Source organism: Saccopteryx leptura, chromosome 3 (assembly GCF_036850995.1).
Source record: "Saccopteryx leptura isolate mSacLep1 chromosome 3, mSacLep1_pri_phased_curated, whole genome shotgun sequence".
NCBI classification, from domain to species: Eukaryota; Metazoa; Chordata; class Mammalia; order Chiroptera; family Emballonuridae; genus Saccopteryx; species Saccopteryx leptura.
Window position 1 is genome coordinate 108,798,078 of NC_089505.1, and position 17,046 is coordinate 108,815,123.

At 47.6% G+C, this 17,046-nt stretch overlaps 1 protein-coding gene across 1 annotated transcript in view; it reads right to left on the reverse strand.

The window, feature by feature from the left end:
• CSMD2 (CUB and Sushi multiple domains 2) overlaps positions 1 to 17,046 on the reverse strand; it is a 597,382-nt gene that overhangs the window by 258,153 nt on the left and 322,183 nt on the right. The window contains exon 11 of the mRNA XM_066375796.1: positions 40 to 143. Within this exon, the coding sequence (XP_066231893.1) occupies positions 40 to 143 (104 nt within the window). The remainder of the gene's footprint in view (positions 1 to 39; positions 144 to 17,046) is intronic.

The window sequence follows — 17,046 nt, forward strand, 5'->3', positions numbered from 1 at the left end:
CGCTCCCGCCCTCCCACCTGTTCGGTCTGCTGCACTTACACATAGAGAACTGTTTTCTGGTCCCCGTCCTGCCCGCCATCCCCGACCGTCAGGGTGTCATAGCCCCGCTCCAAGTCAAACTCTTCGAAGGCGAGCTTGATCACCTAGGGAGGGAGCACGGGATCAGAGAGCAGGTAGGGGCAGCAGGGAGAGACTTCCAGAGCCTTGAGAATCGTATAAGAAGTTTCCTCGTTAAGTCCCGAGGCCCAGAGTCCCCGTGACACCATCCAACATGACCCTCAACCCAATCTGAGCGTTGGTGTGTGAACTATTCCTCTCCAGGCTACACAGTCTCTTGGGTCCCTTGATGTTTTCCAAAGCTGTGTATGGCACATCTGCCCAATTCCAGGGGCTGTCATGGCAACACCAGGCACATCTGGCCGCCTTGGAGATGATTAGACTCTTTCTTCATGCTTTAATGCACAGAGGTCCCCCTGGGCTTGGTGGCAATTTTTCAGGCCACGTGTGGAATCTCAGCTCTCTCGCCCCCGGGGACCCACAGGCGTCTCGCTCAGCCTCTCCTCCGCCCACGCTTCTCCATCCCCTTTGTTTGCTTATTTGTTGAATAAATGAATGTTCCAGGAAGGAGATTTCAACACAATTCTTTTCTCTTGTTTCAGTCCTGCCTTCCACAAATATTTACTCACCATGGGCCAGGCTGGGAGATGGGTTTTCAACAGGGTCCCTACCGTTGGTGAGCAGGGGAGACAGGAAAGCATGCAGTCACCACAACCCCGGGTGATGGACACTATGGCGTGGGCTGGGGCAGCACGCAGGGGCCTGTGCTCCCTGTCCTGCGGAGGCCCGCTGTCCTGCAGGGGTAGCGGTGGGGAGGCTCACGTGGTGCTGGGGGGTCTGAGGACTCTGAAGGCTGTGGCACCTGGCAGGCCAACGGCGGATGCTGGGAGACGGGGGTGGGGGTGGGGGCACACTCACAAGGCCTGAGCTGCGGCAGATACGGACCATTCCAGACCAAGTACTCAGTGTCTGTAAATGGCAGGCCCACAAACTGGGCACACCACTAGCTGCCTCACGTGGGAGTGGGGGACAATGTTGTTGGGTCTTCAGTGCCAGGAGGTGACTCAAGAAGGACCAGAGCTGGAGAAGTCTGCTTGGAGCTATATCCAAAGGATCTCATACCTCCCCTGCCCTGAGGAGTCGGGGTTCACTCTGAGGGTGCAGCGGTAGAATGGTTTTAAACAGTGGGTGACAGGGACATTTCGGAGCGTGAGAGAACATGAGTCTGGCTGCTTGTGTGGAAACTGAAGTGGCAGGAGGCACAGAGGTGCTGAGGACGGTTGCAGGCTTTTGTGACGGTCTAGGTAGGTGACACAGGCAGGGAATGGGGGATGGGACGGAGACACGGGGCTCCACCATGCTGAGAGCTCTGAGTGGAGGCCTGTGGGGCTCACAGAGGAGGGGGGAATTAGGATGACTGGCGGGTTTGGGCGACTGGGTGGGTGGGTAGTGGTGCCACTCACAAAGACAGGACACACAGGGGCACCTCTCCTAGTGTCTAATCTGGTCTCTTCCTGCCCGTGGCAATCTGGTTTCGATCTGAGGAAGACCTTCCGTCTCCCTGTGGGGGCTGAAGATGCTCCTCTGTCCTCTATTCTGTGAACCCAGGAGCAGTGAATCCCCGTAGAGAGTTTTTCCTACTTATGCAGGTTTCCTCTGTCCAAACCAAAGAGCCCAGCGCCCACATACTGCTGGAGGGTCAGCAGGGCCGCACTCCAAACTGCCTTCAGGAGCCTCAGGAGCAAACAGCCGCTGCGCCCATTCACGAGTCTGGGTACCATTCCTGCAGGGCCCTCGCGCCTCAGGGGAGTCACGGAGAGGAGCGTTGGCGCCTAAGAACGTCCCTGAGCACGACACATAGGACAGAGGAGGAGGCGAGGGTCACTGGCCCCGAGAAAGGCTAAAAAAGCAGGCTTCCTACAGGAAAGGAAAGCAGCTGGGTTTGGGAGATGAACTGAATTCAATAAATGGACGAGGGAGTGAAAGCAATCAGGCAGAGGGAGGGGCAGGTGACCCGGCAAAGGTGTAGAATATGGACTTGTCCAGAGACTCCTACTTGACCTGGAGTTGTTTAACCGAGGGGTGGGGGTGGGGAGATGTGAGAGAAGTGGGAGGAGCCAGATTAGAAAGAGAAGTGGGAGGAGCCAGATGAGGAAGGACGGTCTGTCATGCCAAGGAGTTGTGCTTTGTACTCAAGACAAGGGAGAGTCATGGAAGAGTTGTGAGCAAAGGTCCGATGTGAGGTTTTTGGTTTAGGAGTCACAGCACTGAGGGATGATGGAAAACCAGAGGACAGATCTCAGGGCTCTCGCAGTACTGTAGGTGAGGGGATGTGGGCTGGGAGCAGGCAGCAGTTGGGGTCGTCAGAACAGGGGATGGACTGGAACTGTCAGGAGTGAGTGGGGGTGTCGTGGCCCTTCTGGGGCTCCCACTGAGCAGGAAACGTGCCTCTCGTGCTTCCTGACGGCTAATGTCATCATCGTGATCATCAGCTCAGGCTGGAATCTCCTTCTCCTCTCTCACCCTCCCAGTCCTGCCCCCCAGCACAATGCCACCACCTCTGAGCCCAGCACATAAGGAGGAGCCTTGGGCACCTGCTCTGGCGCTCGCCCCACCACATAGCCTGTGTAGCTCCCTGAGCTCTGGGGCACCCCCTTATGTCAGGTCCTCTCTCTCTTTCTGCCTGCCCCTCAACAATGCCTTCTGATCCTTGAGTCCTCTGTTCTCCACGTGCTCCCTGAGGACCCTTCCTCTCACCTGTGTCGCTACTTACCTGCTGTGCTGGGATGCATCTGTTTACCTGGCCCTCCACTACCCCATGAATTTCCTGGAGGGCAGGGGCCACGTCTCACTGTCTCTCTACTGCCAGTGCCTGTTGGCATGCCAGGGGCTCAGACAGTGTTAAACGGGAGAACATTTTCCAAACCTTTCTAGATTCTCCAGAACAGACTGATTGCTAGGTTCTCGGATCCCTCACAGGAATTTTCATCTAGAACACAGGTCAGCAAACTGTTCCTCTAAAGGGCCAGGTAATAAGTATTTTCCCCTGTGTGACCATATGTCTGTTGCCACTACCCACCTCTGACGATGCTGTGAACTCAGCCATACACAATATGTACACAAACAGATGTGGGTGTGGCTATGTTCCAATAAAGCTTTATTTACAAAGAAGCAAACAACAAACCGGATTTGGCCCATACTCAGTAGTTTGCTGACCCCTGGTCTAGAAGATTCTTTGAGACAATCACAGTTTAGATCAACTTCTTTTGTGAGATTGCTTCACTATAAGAGCTCACACCTACACCACACTTGACCCTGTTCTGAGCTTTTTACACACATCCACTTATGTGAAACTTACAGAAGCCACTATGAACACCTTCATGTCACAAATGGGAAAGCTTGGGCACAGAGACCTTAGGCAACTGGCCTGAGATGACACAGATAAGTGGTAGAACCTGGGACGCATCTTTGCCACTCTGCTCTACTGCCTCACAGGGTCCCAGTGAGGTCTTGGATCTATGACAGGGGTCCCCAAACTACGGCCCGCAGGCTTCATGCGGCCCCCTGAGGTCATTTATCTGGCTCCCGCCGCACTTCCGGAAGGGGCACCTCTTTCATTGGTGGTTAGTGAGAGGAGCATAGTTCCCATTGAAATACTGGTCAGTTTGTTGATTTAAATTTACTTGTTCTTTATTTTAAATATTGTATTTGTTCCTGTTTTGTTTTTTTACTTTAAAATAAGATATGTGCAGTGTGCATAGGGATTTGTTCATCGTTTTTTTTATAGTCCGGCCCTCCAATGGTCTGAGGGACAGTGAACCGGCCCCTTGTGTATAAAGTTTTGGGACCCCTAATCTCGAGGTTGGGAGCATGACTGATCCCCTCAAACCTCCCCTAAGCTCTTTATCTGGATCCCAGATAAAGATTCGTTGTGCATAAAATTCTGCAAGGCCGGCAGTGTCTCTGTAGGAGGAGGGGCCTGGCCTGTGTAGGAACTAAGGGTCTTGGCTGCTCTCTCTTGCCACCATCACCCCCTTCCAGCCAGCCCTGGGGTGGAGGGCACAGCTCACCCTGCCACCGTCAAAAAAGGGAGCATATGACTCCTAGGTTTATAATGGGAAAACATTGCTTTGAAGGCCAGAACCCAGAGCCATAAAATAATTCACATCAGTGGTTGGAGCAGCCATTGTTATGAACTGCATTTCAGAGCATCTGACCCAAACACAGGAGCTGAATGCACCAAGTCGACAGTACAACACTCACAATATTGCAGCTTTGGGACGAGTCCCAGGGCACAATGTACTGATGCTTTCATTTCTGTCCCCTCTCGTTGGCCTTTGTTTAAAAACGGGATCCTATAATGACTCATTAACTAACATGCAGATCAATTAGGCTCACACAACGCCTCTCCGAGGCAAGAGAGTAGCAGCACATGAGATAGGCATGATCAAAGAGGCCCATTCGTACACAGCTCAGATACTTTTTACACCTGTTAGATAAATGAAGAAACCAACCCATCCCCAGGACATATGACTGAGCACCTGCTATGTGCCAAGCCCCGAGCTCGCCGTTTTCCCTAAGCTATCTGACGCGTGTGACAAAGGAGAGCAGAGGGCATGGTGGTGCCGATGGTGAGTGCCGGAGGATCCCGAAGAAGGGGGAGGTGGAAGCTGGTCTTGGGGAGGAGGTGGGAGCACAGGCCCTGCAGGATGGAGAAGGGTGTGGGCTCTGTTCAGGAAATGCTGGGCGTGTGGACAGAGGAAGGAGGAGCAGGACGGGCAGCGCAGGCGGGGGCGGGAGGGCAGCCAGAGCAGCTGGGCTGAGCCTGCAGTTGGCTTTCGCCTGGCAGCCCTGTGGACCTGATGGTGAAGAGGAAGGGAAGCTGTAACTCGGCATGAAGGCAGGGCTGGAGGCGGAGAGACGCGCCAGGAGCAGGCGGGTGCAGGGTTCAGACTCGAGAGGAGGGCTGAGGGGGCCTGCTTCTGAGTTCACTGCGGAGGGCGGGAGTCCTGACGACTCTACCCCTCAGCAGACAGCCAGCCGCCTTGCCCGAGAACAGAACCATGGCGGATGGGAGCGGGACCGCAGAGGATGCCCACCCTGGGTCCCGGAGGACTCTCACTTCCTGGAGCACAGCACAGGACCAGCCGAAGCACGGGGGTCCGGGGCTCACCAGCCTGTGCCCGATGTCTTCGTCAGGCTGCAGCGGGGCGGGGCGGACAGCTCAGAGGCATTTGGGGGGAAAGCAGAAGCCCCAAGAGATCTAGACTGCGGCTTCTGTCCAACAACTACATTTCTGCAGCAGCCGCCTAGCTGCGCTCCCTGCCTCTGCTGCCGACCCTTCACTCTGTGCCGACAGCCCCGTGCCCCACGCTCCCTCAGAGCCGCACTGGGGACCGTGGCCCTGGGGGCCGGATCTAGCCTGTGGCGAATTAAGGAGTGTTCTTATATTTTTAAAGGGTTAAATAAATAAAGCACAACAAAGAAAAATATGCAACAAAAACCTTATATGATCCTCAAAGTCTAAAATATTTATTTTCTGGCTCTTTACAGAAAAAGCTTACTGACCTCTGGTCTAGAGAAATGGTTTTCCAACTCGGTTGCCAGGCATCCCAGGGTCCCCTAATGGTACTTCAGGAGCCACCAGTAAAGGCGGAGAAGGAGCCAGAAGGAGCAGGGCCCTGCTCCAAGCAAAGCAGTTCCTTTTTGAGCTAGCTTATGTTTTGGGAGTCTGTGACAGGCACAGATGGTGGCTTACTAAGTGTCCCTCCTTCTCTTTATCCATTCTTAACAGAACCCTGACTTCCTTTGAAGTGTGGCAATGTAGCCTCGCTAACCTCAGAGCTAAGGATGGCTGGCTAAGTGACAGGCTTCTAGGCAGTGACGTACGAGCTGAGCAGTCCTCGGGGCATTCTCCTGCCCTTCTTCCTGCTCTCCCGGAATACAAACGTGAGAACAGAGGGGAGAGCAGCCTTCTTGTGACCATGAGGACAAGAGTCAGACGCAAAGAATGGCAGAGGGACAAAAGAAGGTGCTGGACACACTTGGGGAAATTACTAAACCAGCCCCGACTCTCCACCTCTGGGCCTCGGGGGGAAATACACTGTGTTTTGTTTAAGCTTCTGTGGAGTTTTCTGTAACTCAGCCAGTTGCCACCCAACAGCTAGACGGGCTTTCCTTACCACAGGAAAGTCTGCCATGTCTCTATCCTCAGGGTAGAGTTCAGCACCCTGGGAACCCTGGCTCCTGTACCTTCCTGGTGAGTTAGAGCCCCCTCCACAGTGCCCTGCCCAGACCGACTACCCCACCCCTCCTCACAGCCTTTCTCTGAGCTTCGGAAGGCTGACCTTGGCCCGCCCAGCCTGGCTTTCCTCATGCTGCTGTCAGTCTGACTATCAGCTCCAGAAGGGAAGGGCGCTCCTTCTTCCTGGGCACAGCCTGCGTGGTGATCCCTGCTCAGGCCTCGCTCAGGGCTCAGGGTGGGGCTCAAGCACTGACTTTGGGGGGCAGGAGGGGTGGCCAGTGGGAAGGCTGATCTGAACCCTCAGGAGTTCAAGCAGAGTGCCATCTGGCACCATTGAGAAAGGCGTTGTAAAAAAAAAAAAGAAGAAAAAGGAGTATAATTGACATATACTGTAACATATTAGCTTCAGGTGTATAACTATGGTTCAGTAGACGCAGGTACTGTGAAATGATCACCGTGATATGTCTCATTTCCCCCATCACCAAGTACAGCCACAGAACAGGCAGTGCGACGTCACTGACCACACTCAGCACGCTGTGCAGTACATCCCCATGGCTTACCCATGACTGCAGGTTGGGCCCTCTTGACCCCCTCCACCCATTATGCCCACCCCGACCCCTCCCCTCTGACAACCACAGGGCTGTTCTTTGCATCTATACATTTTGTTTTGTTTTGTTTTGCTTATTCATTTGTTTTGTTCTTTAGATTCTACATTATAAGTGGAAGACATATGCGTTTTGTCTTTCTCTGCCTGACTAACTCCTTTAGCATAATACCCTCGAGGTCCATCCATGTTGCTGCAAATGGCAAGATTGCATTCTTTCTTATGGCCGAGTAGTATTCCTTACACCGCATCATCTTTATCCACTCATCTATCGATGGATACTTAGGTGGCTTCCATATCTTAGCTATTGTGAATAACGGGGCAGTGAACACAGAGGTGCAGATATTTTTGGGGGGATTAGTGTTTTTGTTTCCTTCAGATAAATCCCCAGAATTGGAATTGCTAGATCACATGGGAGATCTATTTTTAGTTTGTTTGAGGAACCCCCAGACCATTTTCCATACTTGCTGTGCCAATTTACATCCCTAGGAACGGTGCACGAGGGTTCCCTTTTCTCCACATCCTCACCAGACCTGTTAGTTCTTTTCTCTTTGATGACAGCCATTCTGACAGTGGTGAGGTGAGGTCTCGCTGTGTGATTTGTGATGCTGAGCATCTTTTCATGCCCCTGTTGGCCACCTGCAAGTCTTCTTTGGGAAACTGTCTAGTTAGATCCTCTGTTCATTTCTAAATTGGACTGTTTTGTTTTTGTGGGGTTTTTTTTGTAATTAAGTTATATGAGTTCTTTATATATTTTGGGTGAGAAAGGCTTTAAGGAGATTGGGGAAGAAACCTCAGGAACAGAGACTGAGAAGTTTCAGAGGTTCTGGAACTTTGGTCACTACTTCCGTTTAATTTCGGAGGCTCTCAAAGTGTTAAACCTTTTCACCCGCTTATGATGCGTTCACTCATTGATTGATGGATTCATTCATTCATTCATTCATTCAATAGTTAATATACACATTTGCCAAGTGCTGGGCTCTGGAGAGGCAACAGCAGGCAAGACAAACACGGCTACCACCCTGAGAGAGCTCACAGCCTAGAAGAGGAGACACACAAGGACATGGAAAGTGCCACACAGTGTGACAAGTGCTGACATCAGGGAAGCATGGGTATGGGCCAATATGAGGGGCACAAAATCTTGGCTAGACGAGGGGCAGGCTTATCTTCAAGAACAGAGGACTGTTTGGACGGACACCAAGGCCATAGCTAGTTCCAGGGAAGAGGAATGTCAAGGTATGATGTGAAGTAAAGAAACTGTAAAAAAGGAAAGGAATCAAATTTAGGACTTGGAGGAGGCCACTAAAAAGGCTCCGCTTAAACTACCCAGTCATGGAAAATGGCCCAGAGGGAACCCTGACCTCTCCAACAGCCAGCCAGCATCTTGCACAGAGCCCTGCACAGAGAAGACAGGAGTAAGTGCTTGCTGAATAAATGAGTGAACAGATGGACCAACAAATGTGTTCTGACATTTGCACTACTGAGCGATCACTTGCCTCGAGAGTCATTTCTCAATTCTTCAGGTCTACTAAGGGAAGAGTGACACTGATAATCCTCAAGGAGAGAATAATCAAAATGCTATTATCTTTGGCTTTGAAGTTCATGAAATGAGCTTTCCTGTCCCTCTCCCTTCCATGCCCCCTCCTCCTCCCTTCCCCCTCCCCCTCATCCCTCCCTCTCTCAGCGCTCTCTCTTCCTCTCCAGCCTCACTTCTACTTCTCTTTCAGCCAAGGTGGATTAACTCTCCTGATCAAATCCACTGAGGTCCGTATGCAAATTGAATCGTATGTTCCTGAATTCATACTGAGAGGCCACGAAAGAGGGGCAGATGTGTGCAGGCAGGGAGCACCCGCGCAGGTCTGGGTTTCAGTCCTGACCACAGACATTTCATCAGCCATGTCTTCCACGAGGCTGAACTGAAGTCAGGTCCTAACAGGAAGTGGCTCTGGGGCTAGACATGGGCGGGGCCATGCCCGAGGAGCTACCTGACATGGACGCAGGTCTCCTCCGTCACTTATTAACAGAGTCAAACCTCTGCTGAGCTCCTCTTTTGTACCGAGCACGGCGGTAACTACAGAAGAAATACTATATAAAATTCCAATCTGTTTTCAGGGCACTTCTGAGCTACGGGAAAAAGGGACTGCAAGCCCAGTACAATGTGATATGCAGACAAACAATGATCTGTAGGGACAAGAAAGGAGCAAGACCTCGTGGAGTTAGGATGAGTTCTTGGAAGAGGGGGTATCTGACCTGTGTCTCAAAGGGGGATGAGGAATCTGTCTGGAGGAGAGGGAAGGCACACTGCGACAGGAGGAGCCTGAAGAGACATCTTAGAGGGCCAGGTGTGTCTATGACCCAGGAGTTCAGGGTGGCAGAAGCCGGGGCTGCCTGAGCGGGGTGGGTATGCGCCCTCTGTGCTTTATTGGGAGGGAAGAGCATTCTTATTCATCACATAAGCTTGGCTGCTTAGAACCGCCAGGGTGTTCTTTTAAAATATAGGTTTCAGGCACATTCCCAAGATCCACTGAATCAGAGCTTTGAGGAAAGGGCTTTGAAATTTGTGTCTTTAAAGTCCTGCCAGGTCTTCTGGATGACTAACCAATTTTGAGAAAGAGCACTGCGGGCAGAATGACCATAGGGACTAAGATAGCCCAAATGGCCGAGGTGGGGTTCACATTTCCCAAGGAAATCCCAGTCAGTGTGAGAGTGTGAAGCTGCCTGTGGAGCTGGTCTGAGCACTTGCTCTGAGCTTCTCTTCCCTGATTCTGCTAAGTTTCCAAAAGGATGGACTGGGGTGTTTTTAATTGTTTTATTCCTCCTTTACTGGTAGAGACACACCCTTCATTGGTCTCTCCAGTAAGACCTTAAGTTCTTGTTCCCGCAGTGTAGGGCTACACACAGGTGCTCAGTCAGTGCTGGTATCGACACAGGTGCTTGGCCATTCCCACACCAGAACATTTTGTTTCTCTCTTTGGGCTCTCTGATTGCACGTGGGGGGTGGCTGGGGAAGATGCAGTCAGTGGAACATTCCCAGCTTCCGCTCGAGCTCAGGCTGCAGAGATTCTACAAGGGGGATGGAATTTCAGAAGGGGTCTTCATGTCCACGGCATACAGGTGCCCGGCATGCATAATCCATCCCATGAATATGAGGAGACCAAAGGACATGTGTCCTTTTCTACATGCCTGCAGGCAACTCTCTGCCCCTTTTCCTAATAGCATCTTTCTTCACTCACGCCTTGTGAAGGGAGCCCCTGCATTCTCAATCTGCTTGGCCTGTCACTTACTCCAGAATCTCCCTTCACTCACCATCCTCTTTCTCTTACATCTTCACTACCTTCTTTGCTTGCTCTGCCCTCAGCTGACAAATATGTGCAAGTTTCTAATATCTTTTATTTTTAAGTGAGAGGAGGGGAGATAGTGAGACAGACTCCTGCATGCACCCTGACAAGGATTCATCTGGCAACTCCTGTCTAGGGATGATGCTTGAATCAACCGAGCTATTTTTAGCAGCTGAGGCTGAAGTGTTTGGATCAATCAAGCTATCCTCAGTGTCCAGGGCCAATGCTAGAACCAATCAGCCCACTGGCTGCAGGAGGGGAAGAGAGAGAGAAGGCGAGAGTGAGGAGGCAAGAAGCAAATAGTCACTTCTCTTGTGCCCTGACTGGGAATCAAATCTGGGATGTCCATACGTCAGGCCAATGCTCTATTCACTGGGCCAACCTGCCAGGGCCAAATTTCCAATAACTTAAACAGACGAACAGCTGAATTAACCTGAAACCTTCTCTTCCCATCTCCCTCACATGTCCTTTTTCCTTCCTTCACTTCCCCATGAAACTTGTCAAAAGGGCTATCTACACTACTGGCTTCTAAAGCCTCCCCTCTCTTCCATTCACTCCCCACCCCTCTGCTATTTCCGCTCTCAGAGCCCCACTGAAAGGTCTTCTTTTAAGGCCAAAGCCAATGGCCTCTTCAGTGCTTTTCCAACAAGGCACTTTCATCACTGCCATTGTCGGATACACTCTGGTTAGAAACTCCTCCTGCTTTGCAGCATGATTCTCCTCCTACCTCTCAGATTAATCTTTCTGCTTCTTTCACTGGATCTCTTTCATCTATATGGATGGTGTTCCCGGATCCAGTCTGAATCTTCATATTCTCTTTGCTCTTTCTAAGAAAGGTTGTCCATTCCTTGGGCTTCTTTCCCATCCATGTGCTGATAAACCCAGATTCACCAGTTTCCAACCAGCGTATCCACATGCGGTTGGATGAACCACAGACGCTTCAAAGGCACCACAATTCCCCCCAGACTGCTACCACATGTTCCTTCTCTTATATTTCCTTTCAGAGCCTCCATTGGTCCAAGCCAGAATGCATTGACCTATAAATGTTCACTCAGTGCCCACTATATTCCAGGCTCTGAACTGGTCACTTGGGATGTGCCACTTGTTATACAATGTTGAATAAGACCCCTCCTCCTCCCTTAGTCCTCACAGCCACCAAGTGCTACCCCTTCCCCTAAATATTTCTCAACTCTGTCTCCTCCTCCACATTTCTGAAGTCTGGGTTGATGTCCCCATTTTTTTCACTTGGGTAACTAACTGCTTCAGCTTCCTAACTGGTCTCGCTCTCTCTATTATCCCTCTGTGACTCTCCCTGCTCCTGCCCCAGTAATCTTCCCAAACCTCAGACCTTCCTGCTATTGCTCTGCTTCAGAAGAAGAGCGGCCTCATCCTTCCCAAGGCTGATCCCAGTGCTGCCAATCCTACCTGCTCCCATCTACTCTGAGACCTCGTTCCATCCAGTAGCACAGCGAATGAATGACCAATGGGGTCAGAAAGACTGGCTTTAAATCCTGGTGCTACCACTTACTGCTAGGGAAAAATGTACTAACCTTTAACCTGTTATGACTCAGTTTCTTCATCCATCAAATGGGTCTATTAATATCTAATCAATTGTGCTATTCTGAGAAGTAAAACCATTTCTATAGAGGGCTTAGCTCAGAGCTCGGCACATAATAGGCATGCAATATAAGGGGGCTATTATTGTTATTAACAACAGTCTTCTACCCTTAAAACTTTGTTTCAGGCTAAAACCCAAGCCTCTCTGGCAAGAATGTGGGTTCACCGTGATCTGGATCCTGCTCACCTTTCCATTCTCATCTTGATCTAGGCATGTTGGGTTACTTTCAGTTCTAAGAGGCTGTTCCAAACCTCGTGCCTTTGCACATGCGTCCACTCTAAGCTATTGATGGCCAAGCCTACGCGTTCTTCAAAACCCTGCTCAAATGTGACATCCTTTGTAAAAACTTCCCTGATCTTCCAGTTAGGGAAAAATTTCCCTGATCTTCCTAGGTTTTCCCATCACACGCTGACACATTTCCATGAGCATTTACCTTTATTCTAGTTTTTTAATTTATATGCATGTCTTTTCTCCTTATGTGATCCTTCCTCAAGGGCAGAGATTATACCTATAGTCAGTGAATGAAAGAATGCTCATCTCATAAAACATAGTGTGGACTTGGAGATGCTGTGCTTTTGGCTGAAGGGGAGATGTCCCAAAGGCGACTGGACAGGCAGTCCTTGAACACACGTTTCCCTCCTGTGGGCTAGTGAACAGGCTGGGGACACACCATCCAATTTCCCTGCTGGTGGCACGAAGGCAGCTAGGACTCTGCAGTCGTAGACTTTGAGCTGCCACACTTACACCCTACATTCTGCGTTGTATGCTCTGTGGCTCTTCTCCCGCACGGTGCCAGGAAGGGATGCTCTTCAGCCTTTCTGGGCTCCCCAGGGCTATCCAAAGTTCACTGAGAACCTGTGGTGAAGCTAGGAACACCCTTCTGCACAGCTTGGCTCAGAGAGAGTGCCCTTCAGAGGGGATGGCTTCAGGAACCCAGACTGGTGTGACCTCCTTCAGGACACGTGGGGGAGTGACCAGTGTGGGGCCACTGATCCCCAACCACCATCCAAGTGTAGGCCTTCTGGGGGTGAATCAAATTGTTTCTTAGAAAATTATCAGGCCTTACAGACAATTTCCCTTGTAGGCCACTTTCAGGTTCAAAAGAAAACAGAGATAAGCATCTTTAACAATGCCTAAGAAGGAGCCTTTAGTCAACGAGCTAATAGCCTCTTAGTAGTAAGTCCTTCTTCTTGTCTAGCCTCCATCCTCACCCCCATGTGACTGTAACATCCTTCCCCAACAACTATGTTCATCATCTAATGGTTTATTAAAATGTGAAACTTTCTTTGTAAAATGCTCTGCAGAGGAAATCTGTTTCTAATGTTTCTAGCATTGTGGTCCTATGTTCCTTGACCAAACAATTTTAAAAGGTTGAGTAAAACTTAAATAGAAAAATAAAGCTTTTTACAAGTTAGTATTATGAATTGAATTATATCCCCCCCCCAAATTCTTTTATTTATTTATTTATTTATTTATTTATTTATTTATTTATTTACAGAGACAGAGAGAGAGAGAGTCAGAGAGAGGGATAGACAGGGACAGACAGGAATGGAGAGATGAGAAGCATCAATCATTAGTTTTTCGTTGCGACACCTTAGTTGTTCATTGATTGCTTTCTCATATGTGCCTTGACCCTGGGCCTTCAGCAGACCGAGTAACCCCTTGCTTGAGCCAGCAACCCTGGGTCCTAGCTGGTGAGCTTTTGCTCAAACCAGATGAGCCCACGCTCAAGCTGGCGACCTTGGGGTCTCGAACCTGGGTCCTTCCGCATCCCAGTCCAACGCTCTATCCACTGTGCCACCGCCTGGTCAGGCATCCCCCCCAAATTCTTATATTGAAGTTCTAACCACAATGTAATAGTAATTAGAGATGAAGCTTTTAAGAAGGTAAGTCGGGTAAAATGAGGTCATAACGGTGGGGTCCAATGGGACCGGTGTCCTTATTAGAGGAGGAGGACATATCAGGGAGTCTCTCTCTACCTGTCCACAGAGGGAAGGCTATGTGAGGACACAGTGAGAAGGATGATATCTACAAGGTAGAAAGAGAGTCCTCTCCAGAAACTGAATTTTTTTTCCCGGCATCTTGACTGTAGACTTCTAGTTTCCAGAACTGTGAGAAAAGAAATGTCTCTTGTTTAAGCCACCCAGTCCATTATATTTTGTTATGGCAGCCCCAAGAAGACTAATAAGGTAAGAATGCTTACAGCCCAAAAACTCAGTGACGGCAGGGGACCAGAGTGTGACTCAGAGCATGAAGCCGGCTTTGGCTTTGAGTACATTTTTTTTTTTTTTTAAAAAACAAACTGGTAAAGTAGAGCTTTGGTTTTCAGGGCCTTGTGAAAAAGAGCGAATGAGAAACAAAGGTCAGAGTCCACCAAGGTGGGGGAATCTAATATGATACCCCCAAATAAAGCTGTGCCCTTAGTTTGCGGGGGAGCTAGAAATAAGCCTGTCTTCCTTCTTCTCAGCCAATCCTACCCTCTGGGTGGATCTGGGGGCTGATTGTTTATCTCAGACCTGACACTGAGTAGAGAGCAAGTGGAAAACTTCCCTCGGAAGCCCCATCACAATAAGCCCACTTTCACATGAGTTTTCAGCTTTTGGATTACTCGGGTTGTTTGAAATCTTCATACTAAGAATTTATTCTGGACGTGTTTCTTGCTGCCACCAGGCACTGGGCAGAAGCAAATGTTAAACTCTCTCTGGAAAAAACGACCTCTACCCAGTTCTCCAATAATTCCCACACACAGAGTTTTTACATCTAACCACATAGTGAAAAGTTATAAAACAGAAGGAAACCTGGTTCTGAAGGAGAGAGGGGAGAAACTACAGACAAGAGAACCAAACTTGCAAAAGCTTCAGATATTGGGGTTGACAGACACAAAATGTAAAATAAATGTTTAATGTATTTTAAGAATTAGAGGAGGATTAAACATAAGTAAGGAGCAAGAGACTAAAATATATAATAATAAAAACTTGGAAAAAGAACCAAATAGAACTTGGTAAAAAGAAACTGGTGATATTTTAATTAAAACAAATCTTCAGTGAATGAATTCAACAGAGGTTAGATATAAGTGAACAAAGAATTAGTAAATAGAATAAAAAAGAGAAAATACGACAGGAGTTAAGAAACACAGGAGAGCCTGACCAGGCGGTGGCGCAGTGGATAGAGCACTGGGCTGGGATGCAGAGGACTCAGGTTCGAGACCCTAAAGTCACCAGCTTGAGCGTGGGCTCATCTGATTTGAGCAAAAGCTCACCAGCTTGGACCCAAGGTTGCTGGCTTGAGCAAGGGGTTACTCGGTCTGCTGAAGGCCCGCGGTCAAGGCACATATGAGAAAGCAATCAATGAACAACTAAGGGGTCTCAATAAAAAACTGATGATTGATGCTTCTCATCTCTCTCCGTTCCTGTCTGTCTGTCCCTACCCATCCCTCTCTCTGACTCTCTCCAAAAAAAAAAAAAAAAAAAGAAAGAAAGAAACACAGGAGATAGAGTGAGAAAGACTAATGTGCTGTGCCAGACTTCCAGAAACAGAAAAGAAAGAGAATAAAGCAGAGGCTACAGCTGAAAAGCTAATGTAAGAAAAAGTTTCTTACACAATTCAGAGATTCAAGGAGTTTAACCTTAATCCTTTGAAGTAGTGAGTTTTTTCATGCTCGCTGACCCTCGGGAGTGAGTTTCTTTTTTCTTTTCAAAAAATAAAATTAGTTCCAGTTACAGTTTTATTAACTTAACTTAAAATCATGTTTGTTTGATAACCAATTTATGGAAACAAGAAGAACATATATATATTTGCCTTTTTTATAATGTTGCCTTACACATTTTTAAAATAAACAGATAGTACTCTGGATGGTTAGGAGGCACGAGGATGTACATGAACGTTCATACTACTCAAAGGGTTAATGAAATCAAGTAGGATAAAAATACCCACATGATAGTGAACCTATGGAACACTAAAGAGAAGCAAAGACCATAAAAGTAGCCAAAAGACTGTCATACAAAGAAACAATAATAAATTTACAGCAACATTGGAAGCTACAAGATATTGGAATAATATTTTCACATGCAGAGTGTATACAATTATCAACCAAGAATCAGATATCTAGTGAATATCAATGTTTTTTTAAGAAGAAAGGAAAACACAGATGTTTTAAGACAAACAAAAACTAAAACTGTTTGTCATCAAGAGGAAAATAATTTTTAAAGCATATACTTTGGACAGAAATTCCAAAGAGAAGAACTTATATGCAAAAAAGAATAGTAAATAAAGTAACAGTAATTATGTCAGTAAATCTAAATGGACATTGGGTTTATTAAACAATAATAATGACACGAGCAAACATGAAAATATACACAGCACAGAGTATAAATTGGGAGAAATTAGTTAACATCACAGTGTTCTAAGACCCCTGATTTTTCAGGAGGGACATAAAATTACCATTTACATTAGACTTAATTAAGTATGTATATGAATATTTCAGGGTAACCCTAAAAGAGTAGAAATGATTATATAATTTTATTTTTAAAATTTGTATTTATTTAAAAATTATAATTTATTAATTGATTTTAGAGAGAAAGGAGAGAAACATTGATTTGTTGTTCCACTTATTTATGTATTCATTGGTTGACTCTTGTATGTGCCCTGACTGGGGATCAAACCTGCAACCTTGGCATAGTAGGACAATGCTCTAACAACTGAGCTACCCAGCCAGGGCAAAATGATTGCATAATTTTAATGGTCTAACTGTTCTAGTTATAAGATTGTGAGCATGGATTTTTAAAAATACAGCTATGCGGAAGACACATACAAAGCATTAGGTAATAGAAAGGTAGAAAGCAAGGAAAAAAGATTTACCCAGTATTAGACAAAAAACAAAAGAAAGCTGATGTAATAGCTGAGAGAAAAACTTTAATCTCAAGCATTACTACGATAAAGAGAATAATTACATAATTATTTTTGAAAAATTTCAACTCACAAGTAAGATATATAATTCTCAACTGCTCTAATAACATAGTCCCAAAATATACAAAACAAAAATCAAGAATAATTTCAAAGAATAATAGACAAAAGCACCATCTTAGTGGGAGGTCTTACTATACCTTCTTCGGCAATTGACTGATCAAAAGGACAAAATCAATGCAGATATAAAAGATAAAAGCACAATTAACAAGCTTAATGTAAT